A 13397-nucleotide genomic window follows, 5' to 3' on the forward strand; every position below is an offset into this window, starting at 1 on the left:
TATTTTCATGAGACACTCACAAGGTTATGTTACAACACATGTTGTCAATGGCCCCTTGCAAATCGTGCTTTGACATTCATGTTGTTATGCCCTTTGACTTTTGGTAGCTTATCGGCAAAGTTTGTCCATTAGAAGGAAGAAGATAAGATGTTTTTGATTTTCTTGAGTGGCTTGGCTAATTATTAGGTATAGCTGTGTGGTATTGTCGATTAGCAGTGTCACTGATGGTAGTTAAAATGCAAATATTCAGGCTCTAAATTGATAGCATAGTATATATTGAGAGAAAAAAGGTGTAGTCATTGGAATATAATAGATGTAGAATGACCTGAACATAATGCATAGCAATAACAGAAGTGGTGCCGCAGATGCGCTGCCACCACCGTGAAAATGAGAGATCCTAGTTGCCAACATCATGAGGGTGAGATTGTTCGATAAATTTAAAGCAAAATTACAGTTTGAAAAATTACACAGCAGTGACCCTGCTAGTGTGCCAATTACCCGGCATGCTGTTGCTCACATTCCAGCACTGCCCCTTTGTAAAAGTTAACGTCTTTTTCTTTTTTCTGTCATTTTCCCAGCAACTCAACGTTGCAGGCCAAGGCTGTGAACATGGCTCGAAACCTGCTGACAATGCACGACTGGGACCCTCGCTTCGCGGACCTGGACGTTGTCCGGCCAAGGGTTGCTGCCCTATACCTGCCTCTGATTGCCGTGGTTGTGGATGCTCTGCCTTGTCTGTTTGAGTGGCGCCCTGAGGCAAGAGGTGAGCTCAGCTAGATTTGTTCACTCAAGTAAAGAAAGATGTCCAATTGAACATCGCTGCTGCTGTAAACTATGGAAGGAGGGGCAGTCAGTGTCAAAAGTTTATGGACCATTAGACAGAAAAAAGCTGAATTTTTTTTTTCTGCTTCGGTAGGCGGCATTGAGTTTTGATTTTATGCCTGTTTTAAAAAGTGACAGCACATAAATTGCAGGTCAACGTGATACAATCACAAATTGCTGGGAAATTCAGCTTTCTCAGACCTAGTGATCTCTCAACTTTTGATATTGACTGTAAGTGAGCTCAGCCAGACTTCTTTTAAGCAATAAAAAAAGGTCTAGTGTAACTCCACCATTAATACTCACTCTGGAAGGAGGAACATGGCTAAACTGGGAACAAGAAAGTAACGTGCAGTCATTAGCAGTGACCCCATCAGCATCTTATATTGACTTAATCTGAGCCACTTTCTCATGTATCTATGCATCAGTCTAGCAAGGTTCCACTGTAGTGTTCATTCTTGTAGGCACGTTGAAACACGCAAGCAGTGAAATTTTTTTCTCTTTTCTTTCCTCACAGTCCGTTTTGCAGAAGGCGCGGAGGTGAATTCCAAACACCGTCCACCGTCCATTCATCAAGCAGTTGCCATGGCGATTGCTGGTTCAACTGTGCCTTGGAGGGATAACCCTGAGCACGCCAGTACCTATGCTCAAGTAAGCATTACCTTTTATTCCCTTTTTTTTTTTACTTTTTTTTCAATTTTACATACTTGACTACCTCATGGAATGTGTGATTTCATCTGCTATTATAAGTAGTGTTAATTCACTTTCTTGGAGCGCAGTTCTCGAACTAATAACTTTCGTTTTACTTAAGTAATTTCACTTTTGTGGCACACCGTTCCAAGAAAAGTGAGCGGTCATTTCTTGTGGTCAGGGTCAGCAGAGCGTGCTGAAAGAGGAAGCCACCCGGCACCTGCTGGTCTGTTTCCTGTGGGTGCTCAAGAACGCCGACCACCGCACGCTGCGCACGTGGTGGGCCGACTGGCCTCTTCACCGCCTGCAGCACCTGCTTGACGTACTTTACATCTGCGTCTCTTGCTTCGAGTACAAGGTGCGTCTCTTGCTTTGAGTACAAGTGACTGTTTCACGAGCTTGTTGCAGTTGGCAACATTTCATTGGTGAAACTTTCTGTGTTTGGTTCGTTGTGTTGTATATGGTGAGATTGATTCGAAAGGTCGGTAGTGCAGACGATTAAGTAGAAAAGTGACTGAATGTAGACATTAAAATACCTGCCATCTCTCCTGATTTGGCCGGCAGGCTTCCGATCTCTGACCTGTCTTCTCAGTCGCACGGTCGCTATAAAAGGTCTCCTGATAAGCTGCCTCAGACAAATAGAAAAATAAAAAAACTGCACTACCATATTGATAGCGTGTAATCACGAGAGATCTGCCGCAGCACTCTGTTGTGCTTGTGGTAACTATGCAGCACGAGCATTTCTGGTGCTACTGTGCTACGATAGTTTAAGGTATGGGCAAGCTTTACTTATAGCTGGTGCTCACCAGTGTTGTACTGCGTCAGGTTGACTCACGGATTGTAGTAAAAAGCAGATAGCACATTTTAAAGCAGTTTTATTCAGCTAAGCACAAAGTAGTATCTATGGTGTCGAGCTTGCGAGGCACATACAAGAGAAAGCGTGCACTGGCCAGCATGCTGGTGAACTTGTAACTGACAACATCAATCTGTAAGTACTGTGGTAGCGTGTTCAGTGTGAGGCCTACAACCCACTGAGGTCAATAGAGTTCGAAATAGTCTGCGCTTTACTGAGCTGCGTCCCGGATCATGTGCGCACGAGAAGGAACAAAATAAGCAGAAAACCACTGATAGAGACAAGAAGTGCTAAGGCAGCGTACTTTGGGGTTTCTAAGGTGAGATAAATTAGGTCTGTTGTTTATTTAACTTGAAACTGCTGGTCTAAGCTTTGGTGAGGGTGCACTCAAGAGGAGGGTGAGCCATTTTCGTCTGTCCGGGAAATTAAAGTAAAACTTCCATGCACTGGGCAGTGCTATATTTGTCGCACATGTTTACAATAGCCTCGAGTCTTTACCTGCAGTGAATTCTGAGAATTCAAAAAGTGTTGCAGGGCCTTGTTGAAGTGGAAATTTTAGGTGAGGTCAATTTTTTATGGGTACGGAAATATTTGAACGTTCAAATATTTTTAAATTGTTTGCTATTCGATTCAATACACACTAGAATTTTACTATTATTCGAACTTCTGGAAAGTGAATATAACTGTTTGCAATATTGGAAAATAAATATGACAACCATGAATCAGTGTACAGCATACTTGGTACATTGTTTCGGTGTGCTGTCTTGATAAACTGCGAGCTGCTTTCTTCGGTGCTCTGCAGTCACTGCTCGATAAGCTTGGCTGGGGGTCTACTGCTAAATGCCCATCCACGGTTCCTAAGAGCTAGCAGATGATGTGATCAATCACATGCAACAAAGCACGTGTGCCTCCATCGCTTTCACAAGTCCGCTAAGGTGAGGTTCTTGCTCGTAGTTTGGATTCGTCTTGTACATCGGCACCGTCGGTGGAGTTAGTTCTAGCCATGGCTCCAAGCGGTAAGCTTGGTCGCAATGGGCTTTGCTCCAGAGCCCGATGTTTCAAAGTACGTCATGCCTGAACCCGACTACAAGGAGCTGTCTCATGATGGTCTTCGTCACAAGGTCTGAAATGCTGACAAGCAGAACCACTAAATGCAGGTCACACGAGTCGATGCTTATTACACTTGTTTGGTTTCATAAAGAGCGCATTGCAGCAACTATTGTAACTTGATGATTCAAGTTCTGCTTGCTGCTACCAAACTAAAGAATCATGATGTTCAAAGTGAACGTGGACCCATGATCACAGCACGAAAGCTAATGCGTCGCTAACTAGTGTGATTGTCAACAGCCGTGATTACGTGATGGGCAAGCAGCAGGCAAAGGTTTTCCAGAGCGAGCACCGGTCATTGACGAGGCATGCTGGAGCAACATGGCGGACGCAGCCAGTGCGGGGCCTCGAAACGAACTTGGAACATTTGCTATTTTTTGCTTGTATTTGAATGGTTGACCTAGCTTAACTCTTTCATTACCGCGCGAAACTGGTTATTTTTTCTATGTCTCAGCAAGATTGTTTTTGCCAGTTTGTAAAGTACTCCAGCACGCAATGCAGCATACCAAATACTGTGCTATGGAATGTTCTTTTCAAAAATATATGTTGTAGAGCAACAAAAATATTTTGGAATGAATAAAAATGCGAAAAGTGTAAGTTTTGGTTGCCAGCTTGTAAACAGTGCAACAAAAAACACTATGTGCAAAAATATTCAAAAGAAATAAAATTCAGACTATACATTTTGAAAAAAAAATGACCCAGTAACAGTATAGAAAATAATAAATGTTGTACAAAAAGTTTCTTTTCAATAGACGAAGGGAAACGAGGTGCTGCTAAATTGCTCGAGTCATGCGGTAAAGCATTGCATAGTTTTTCGTGAGACACAAGTGAACTCGTATACATTTCTCAGTAAATTTTTGTTTTATTGGGATAAGAGCCTCCAGATGTTCCAATATAGACGGATGCCCGTTATGTGAACAATCCTTCATGAATCACATGTCTAATGAACTTCGCTCTTGCATCTAGCGCCACTTATTTCCATTGGCCACCTCACTCCGCTGGGGTTAGCATTCCTATATATGCATCCAAACATAATTCTCAGCATTTTGCACATTGTATTAAAAAAAAAAAAACATCACGCGCAGTTCTAAAATGTTTTGCGCTGCTCCGTAGTCAGGGTCAAAATGTGCTTTGGGAACCTTCTTGTCGTTAGGAGAAGCTTTGCAGCCGGGGCCAGCACACCGCGCCTCAGCGAAGTGTGGACCTCTCATGTAACCAGAGAGTAGCTGTAAGATTGTGCACAAAGGTCAGCAGCTACGCACTTTCGGCGGAGGAGACTACTTGAGGCAGTAAATAAAACAAACCTATGAATGGCTGTGCATTGATGTCTCAGTCTGACGCAAAACATCGTCTCCATAAAGTTTGAAACTGAGGTGCTGTCATCCTCGAACTCTAAGCTCGTCCTCACTCAATTCAGTTGAGGTTGCAAGACAGCTTCGAGCGGCGCATGTGTTTTGCAGCGCTGGTGCACACCCATACACACGTGACTACGCCATAGGGGCGACTAGTGATACTATATGTGACCTTGTGTCTGATATAACGATACAAGCAAAACCAGTGCTGCTGGAAACTGGCTGAGAAGGCCATCTCGGCACTTTAAACATGCGGTGGACCATACGAAATTTTTTTGTAGAATAAATTTTCTCTGACACCTAGCAACAGCTGTCTATTGCATAGCTGGCATAAATTTCTGGGAATTATTATTGCTAAACAATATCAAATTGCGAAGCTGGCACTTTAATTCAATATTTGGCTTGCAAAGGTTCTTTTTATTACAGAACTTTGATGTTACTTCAGTATAATCACGAGGGGCACGCACTTTTGTCAAGTTCACCAGCCTAGTGCAGTTTCTCAACAAGACACACACATTGGTTTGTGCAAAGGTCTGTCAAAAATCACTATGTTGCCAAAACGGGCAAATTCAAATTGATTCCTGCAGTTGAGTGGCTGGGCCAACTACTAGAAAGGGCTGGGTACACAAGAAACAAATTTAACATGCTAAAGTTGACGATCCAAAGTGTCGATCACCGGTGATCGACTTGAATAGGCGTGGTAATGAAAGAGTTAAGCGGCAAATTAAAGAGCACGAAATGTTCTTTTCGAGAAGCCTGAAATGACAACGCCTAGTTGCGCTGTTGTGGAGCTAGTTTTTTTTAAAGCATAGTTTAAAATGTGCTTAGGGATTCTCTGCAACTTTTTTCGGTAATTTCTAGAGCTGTGTAAGTAGCAAAAGTTTGGGTGTGAAGCCATTATGAATAATGAAGTTGAGTTTAAATCGAATCGAATAATTTTTGAACATTTCTTTTAAAGTGAAATCACAGACAAGAAGTTGCAAAAGATTCCTTAGCATATTCTAAATTGTATTCTAAAGAAATTATAGCTCTGCTATGGCGCAACCTTTGAAAAATGCCTCTGTCAGAGAGTGGCCTCTGGCTGCTCGTATCATAAACCACTGTGAAGCTAAAGCTTGTCAGGATATCACACAGTGGGTGTTGATGTTATCATTGCATCTTTACACTTAGGGAAAGAAGACGATGCGTAAGTTTGCCCAGCAGACCCTGAGAAAGACTTCGGACATCAAGTCCAAGTTAGAAGATGCCATCCTGGGTCATTCTAGTGCACGCAGTGAGATGATGATGCGTCGCCGTGGCAACAACGCCGGTGCAGCTGGAGCAGGTGATGCTACGTGGCCATAATTTTATGTTCTCTTGCATGCGGCTCTGAATTGGGACATGAGTTGCTAGCGCTGTGAAACTTTGAGAGGGCTTTCCAGTGCATGACAACATTGTGGAGGAAGGTTGATTCATTAATAATGGGGATGAAATGGTAACGCTGGTGAATGATGAAGTCATCTTCCTCGCTAGATGCATCTTTGCTTGAAGAGGATAGAGCTGGCGATCTTGTGTATGCCGTTTTCAGCTGTATCCCTTGCTCAGTACAAGGAAAAATAATTTTTATAAACAGTGAATCTGTACAATTACTTTCACTAACTAAACAGCTTAGTACAAGTGCCAATGTGGAATGAGTGTTTAGCGAGAGTTACTGCATGGGTGATGAACTGGTTCGTAGTTATGAATTGAGTGCCTGTTCTGTTCTTTTATTGTTTTTGGTTGCCCCGCCGCGGTGGTCTAGTGGCTAAGGTACTCGGCTGCCGACCCGCATGTAGCAGGATCGAATCCCGGCTGCGGCGGCTGCATTTTCGATGGAGGCGGAAATGTCGTAGGCCCGTGTGCTCAGATTTGGGTGCACGTTAAAGAACCCCAGGTGGTCGAAATTTCCGGAGCCCTCCACTACAGCGTCTCTCATAATCATATGGTGGTTTTGGGACGTTAAACCCCACAAATCAATCAATTTATTGTTTTTGGTTCGTGCTTTCTTTATGCTGCTGATCATGTGATTGCTGATCGTGTGATTATTTCAGTAAATCGTGTTGGGGTTGGCACATAATGTAAGAAGCATTGTTCTCTCTATAACCTCCCATTCGTTAACTGACAGACTTGTTGGTTTCATCTTGTTGCCTCTTCAGAACGTGGTAGTGGATCACAGACACCAACACAACAGGGTGACCGACTGAGGTGGCGCAAAGACCTGACACAGTGGCGTCATGGCTCTGAAAGTTTTGACAGGTGCGGTATGTCTTGCATACTGAATATGATTGAGTGTGATTATGTAACTGTGATGAAAGTGTTGCTGCAATCACACCAAACTGCTCCAAACTGCAAATTTCGTTGGTGAATGCCCCGAACCTGCTCCAAAACGTCACTGAGAAAATAAAGACGACGAAGTCGCGAACCAAGAACAGCCTGTATATTACCATGATAGTATGCTACAAGTATGCACCTTTATTGGCTCTGACCTCATTTATACAACAAGACTTAGCATATCAAGCATGTAGCTCATTTAGCTGTTTGTTTTTCTTTTTATCTTGACATGCAAGCTTTATTGGTAAAATTTTGAAATGACCCAAGATTGCTTTACTCTTATACCGATTAACAACTGCTGCTTTGGCAACTTTTACATGTCTCTGTGGTTGTTTCTATGGTTTAGGTAGTGCTCAAGCTTTACTGGTTTAATCGCATTTCTGTCACAAGTTCTGGTATTTTAAATTGTGGGCCTCAGTTCACAGTGCATTTGATAATCATCTGTCTTTAATTGTTTGTTCCTTGCAATTTACTTCAATTGTCTGGTAATATCATTCATAATAAATATTAATATTTATCAGACATTTTGCCAATGCTTTGAACTCTAACAGTTCTTATTTCACCATTTGCACCCACAACACCAATCTTCTTTGAAGCCTGTGTACAAAAAGTAAAAAAAAAAGTCAGTTCCATCATTAGTAACTGCATTTATGAAATTTATGGTCTGACAAAGCATCGTCTGGTTAAGAAGAAGTATGAAATACAAATTAAATGAGATAGCATGGACCAAAATGAAAAAGTTTAAAACATCAAAAATGTTTAATGTTTTAAACGTTTTCATTTTTTTTGGCGCTATTTCATTTAGTTTGTATTTCATAACTACATATAGAAAGCCATCCTTGATTTCAAATTTGTTTCTACGAGCATCGCATGTGCTATCCTAACTATATGCTAACCTTAACTCCTAGACCCAAGGTAGAAGTCGAAATGGATGCCCACATTGAAGGGAACCTGTCCACTGAAGTGACAGCAACAATCCTTGATGTCCTCGAGTTGATCATACAGGTGCAGTAAAACAGCGATTACAGCTACTTGCATGCATTATATTGGCTTTTCACTAGGCATGTACGAGTAGTAAATGTTAGGTTTGAAGCAAATTCGATGTAAATATTGATTTAGTCTAATGTTGAATCAAATTTAATAGTATATATTACATATTATAATGAAAAATGAGCATATGTGTCATGTTGCGACTAAGCTGCTCAATATTCTTTTTTAATTGAAAAGAGCATACACAAATGTCATTCTTTATGGCTCAAACGAAGTGGAAGCAACTTTGAATAGTAGCAGGATTAGACTTTCGGTAGAATGCAAGCGATAACCTGTAATGTACATTACGATTCAAAATTTACTATACTTGTAGCATATAAGGAATCGACATGAAGGTAATATGTTCATTTAACCTTGAAGTGCGGATTTTTCGACATAGGTGTATTGATGATATAGCCCTCATCTGCAGTGAAACCACCTTTGCAGGGTTTACGTGCAGTTTGTTCATTTCGAAATTTATAATTTAAATTTGTTTTGAAGCAAATTAATATTTGTTTGAATATTCAAAGTGCTCGAATATTAACACATGCCTAGTTTTCACTCTATCGTGATGTTTCGTCCAGAACTTGCTACTTCTTCGAATGTGTAGGAGCCGTATTACTTTTCTGCATATTGTGAAATATCACTAACCCTTATAACTATAGATCATGTTAATAACTAATAGTGCTTTGATATCACTGTACACTAGTATAGCTATGCAAATGTTTCAAACATTTAGTCATTCATTTATTTGGGTCCGATGAAAAAGTTCATAGCTGACCCTTTGTATTTACTGGTGCTACTGGCATTCGCATTGCTAGCTTGTTTAAAGGGCAATCAGGAGAAATGAGATGATTTTTCTCATATGAGTAGACTACTATCTTGAAGTTTTTAAATCGCCATGCTAGCTTTAAGAAGACACTTGGTAAGCAAGAAAACGTGCAAAATGAAAGTGTTGTTGGCGATGCCACCTTGAAGTTTCCACACCGAGTGCTGTGACGTCAGAGATTTTGACACCTGTAAAGTCTCGCGTAGTTGCTAATCAGTAAAAATTAAGTACACTGTCTTTTATGAGGCCCATGTACTTAACATAGCAAGTTTCAATAAGTTTTGTTGAGCCGGTATCGTCAAAATAAAAAAAGAAAATTCACTTTAAAATTTGTGATTTCACAAGTAGGGATCTTGGCACAAAATTTTAAAGCGAAACATTTATCTTGATTTTCTCCTTCGTTAGTAAACCTATGACGGCAAAAGTAACATTAGAGTTGTTGGAGTATAACTTATTGATCTAAACCAATTCGTTGTTTCAGTGCCCCTTTAGGAACGGTTAGGTTGGGTCAACTTTCAGATCATTTGTTTCTTCCCAGGTGGTGTCTCAGTCGGATGCACAACAGAGCGTGTTGGGCACCGTGCTCCGTGTCCTGTTGCATGCCCTGGACTGCAACCAAAGCACTCTGGTGCTTCAGAACCTGTTCGCGACACAGCGGTCACTTGTCTTCAAGGTTGGTGCTTCCTCTTCGATTGTTGCTCACTGCGTCTTTTTTTTTTTTGCACGAGTTGTTCATCTGTGGCAACAGAGCCCCCTAACTTAAAAAATTAAATACTATACGTACATTATATACCTCAGTGTGACTAACACTAATATAGCAAATTATCGGTTAAAGCAAACTAAACACAAAGTTTGCTTGGTGTTGCTTCATTTCAATGACATTGATTATTTTTTATAACAAAACTCAAAACGTCAGTTGGCGGGATATTGACTGTAGTGAAGAAATATTTGGCTTACACAAGGCTCAGAACTAGAAAGTTAACATAAAAAGCAATATAGATATTGAAAAAAAATTGTAATTAAAATTTATTGAATTGCGACTGTAAAGATGTAGTCATTCAGCACAAAAAGAAAGTGTATTTGACTGGTTTCGCCCCCCCCCCCCCCCAAGGCATATTGGTTTGAAATGCCACAGGAGATATGTAAGGATAAGGTCGCTTAGAGTGGGTTCGAACCATAGAATTTATTTATTTATTTATTTTATTATACCCTCAGGGCCAGAGGCATTACAGAGGGGAGTGGTATAGAACAAAGGTATAACATGAGGTAGCATGGTTACAAAACGTTGTGTACATAAAAAGGAAAAGGTAAGACAAAACAAATTAGTATTATCGCAACAATGTGGTCACACAAACACAGATTAAACATTAGATATTTCTGCATATACAATATTGGCTAAGGCAGCACGGAACAGTTGGTTATCGGTGATACCCACAATTTCAGCGGGAAGGTGGTTCCTTCACGGGATGAACGGGGCAAGAATGACTGAGTGGCAGATTTTGTATAATAATAGTTAATGCCAACCTTGTGACGGTGGTCAATGCGATGGGAAATGTATAGTGGTTGGGGTAAGAGTTCGTTGCGCAGGGAGGAATGATAATATATTTTATGCAGCATGGTTAACCGAAAAAGTTTCCTGCGTGATGATAAAGAGGGAAGGGAAAGGCTGCTTTTCATTGAAGATATGCTGGCAATACGGTTATAGTTTGACAGGATAAAGCGAGCGGAATTATTTTGAACAAGCTCGAGAGAAGCGATTAGATTTTCTTGGCTTGGATCCCATACTGATGCTGCGTACTCTAACTTGGGGCGTATTAAGGATTTGTAAAGCGATAATTTTAGTGACGAAGGGGCTCTAGAAAAATTGCGGCGTAAGTACCCTAACATGCTGTTAGCGTTGTTGATGATATGTTCGATATGTGTTGACTAGCTGAGGTTAGTTGTAATGTGCACTCCAAGGTACTTATATGATGTAACTAGTTCTAAAGCCATGTTGTTTAGGTAATAAGTTGACTGATGCTTGGGGTTGCGGGATACGTGCATAACCTTACATTTGTTAATGTTTAATTCCATCAGCCAAGTTTGGCACCAGTTAGAAACAGCGGTTAGATCAGACTGAAGGATTCTAATGTCGTCACTATTATTAATCGTACGAAATATCACACAGTCGTCTGCAAACAAATGAATATTAGAGCACAATTTTGAAGGGAGGTCATTAATATAGATAAGAAATAGAAGGGGCCCTAGGACGGATCCTTGTGGGACCCCAGAGCGCACTTCGTTGAAAGAAGAGTTAAAGCCATTAGCATGAACAAATTGGGTGCGGCGGGTAAGGAATGATTCAATTCATTGTAGCACGTTTCTATCAAGGTTGAGGTTACTTAGTTTGTGAAGTAGAAGTTGATGACAGACCTTATCGAATGCTTTAGAAAAATCTAAATAAATGCAGTCTGCTTGAGACGAACTGTCCAGGATAGTGTGCAGTTTTTCAGTGAAGGTTATGAGCTGTGTTTCACAGGAGTATGTTTTACGAAACCCGTGTTGCGCAGGAGTGAAAAAGGAGTTTGATTGGAGGAAATTTACAAGATTTGTGAATAATACATGTTCTAGAACATGTATTATGTCTTTTTGCTTCTCAGATCTTTGCATGGGCCAGATTGCTGGTTTGTTAGAGCTGATTATCTTGTCTTACTGTTACAATGAATATTTGTGATATAATAAGCTAATTTATGGTTTTGATGCAACTTTGTGTTTACGAGGTTTGACTAACATAAAAACAAAAACATTGCACAATGCTACAAGTGTGTTCCCTTTTTTTTCTTTTTTTCTTTCATTTTGCAGTTTCCTGAACTTCTATTTGAGGAAGAAACGGAACAGTGCGCTGACCTGTGCCTGCTTCTCCTGAGGCATTGCAGCTCCTGCATCAGCAGTGTCCGGTCTCAGGCCTCAGCTTCCCTCTACCTCCTCATGCGCCAGAACTTTGAGATTGGAAATGTTGGTAGCACTCTCTTTTTCCTGTTACCTCTGTGGGCTGATAAGATTGTTGTTTTTTGCAGGGAAAAAAATGTTGATGTTTTTCTATTTAGCCTTTTTAATAATACCGAGATGAAGAAACGGGGAGGCCATTGAAAACAGGTTGTGAAGAGGATATCTTTGATGAAAACTGTGGGTCAGATTTCAGGATAGAATTACAAGCTTCAATTGTAAAAATAAATCTTTGGGTGTCAGTTTATTTCTTTCTGTGGGTAAGAATTAAGGGAAAAGTCTGTCAAACTTTGTCACATTGATAATAGTTTTGAATAACATGTAATTAAGAATGACATGTTGATTGCAGCACATCCATTGCTCATAAAATTACCCAGGGGATCTGTTCATATAAAAATATTCTGGCATATGTTCTAGCAACAGAAACCCTTTCTGCAGTCCCAGTAATGGCTCTAGCCTGTGCTGAAGTACTGTGCTTCTATATCGCGATAGCTAGATTGAATGAAATGAGTGTGAGGATTTTTACAAGAATAGAGCCTGTCTAATGACCTTGCTCAATGCATCCCATTGGTTGCAATTTTCTTTATGGTTTTGACTAAGTGTCTCCCAGAAGTGCATTCCATGATCATTGTGAGTAGTGCAATGGGTGAACTCTGTAATGACTGTTTTATGAATTGCTCCTGGCATATCATTGCTCTGCACAGAACTTCGCAAGAGTGAAGATGCAAGTGACAATGTCACTGAGCTCACTTGTTGGGACAAGCCAGACATTCAATGAGGAATTTCTGCGCAAGTCGCTCAAGACTATCCTCGTCTATGCCGAAGAGGATGTGGAGCTGCAGGAGACTACGTTCCCGGAGCAGGTTGGTATAGTGCTCGAGTTCCAGGCGAATGAGCCGTTCATCGTTTCTCCGATCACCGCGAGTGAGCGCTGCAACACCAGCTCATTGTCGTTCGGATTAGTCTGCGAGTATAACTTGTAGGTAGCACATAAACAAGTTGCAGCAGCAGCTGTTGGAAAACATAATATAGCGTGATAAACCCGGTGAGGTTCTAGCATAAGCAAAGGAAAGCATAGGAGCCACGGTGCTGAAGTTATCATTTTGAAAGCACTTGAAAGTGATTCGTGTACAGTACCATGCATTGTTAAAGGTAACGCTACCATGTGCACCCTTCACATTGCCGGCCCTCTAGAAGCAAGTGGATTAGGAAACGACATTTATGCTCGGTACTAGTCTGCCAAAAGGAGCCAGAACGGCCAATCACCAGAAGTCTTGTGTAAATCTAAGCCACTATGCTTTTACAAAAAAGTGAAATACAAACGTTGTTTGCACGCCAGTGTTCCCTTTAACAGTGGACCCAACTGTGCATTTTAAATAGACGT

General features: G+C 41.0%; 1 protein-coding gene across 1 annotated transcript in view; it reads left to right on the forward strand.

Annotated features, from left to right (window-relative positions):
- Zir (dedicator of cytokinesis) overlaps nt 1-13397 on the forward strand; it is a 53734-nt gene that overhangs the window by 31110 nt on the left and 9227 nt on the right. Inside the window, exons 22-30 of the mRNA XM_075875058.1 lie at nt 579-763; nt 1337-1470; nt 1691-1867; nt 5992-6145; nt 6996-7095; nt 8079-8175; nt 9567-9701; nt 11870-12022; nt 12718-12876. Of these exons, the coding sequence (XP_075731173.1) occupies nt 579-763; nt 1337-1470; nt 1691-1867; nt 5992-6145; nt 6996-7095; nt 8079-8175; nt 9567-9701; nt 11870-12022; nt 12718-12876 (1294 nt within the window). The remainder of the gene's footprint in view (nt 1-578; nt 764-1336; nt 1471-1690; nt 1868-5991; nt 6146-6995; nt 7096-8078; nt 8176-9566; nt 9702-11869; nt 12023-12717; nt 12877-13397) is intronic.

The sequence above is a fragment of the Rhipicephalus microplus genome, chromosome 10, assembly GCF_043290135.1.
Source record: "Rhipicephalus microplus isolate Deutch F79 chromosome 10, USDA_Rmic, whole genome shotgun sequence".
Lineage (NCBI taxonomy): Eukaryota > Metazoa > Arthropoda > Arachnida > Ixodida > Ixodidae > Rhipicephalus > Rhipicephalus microplus.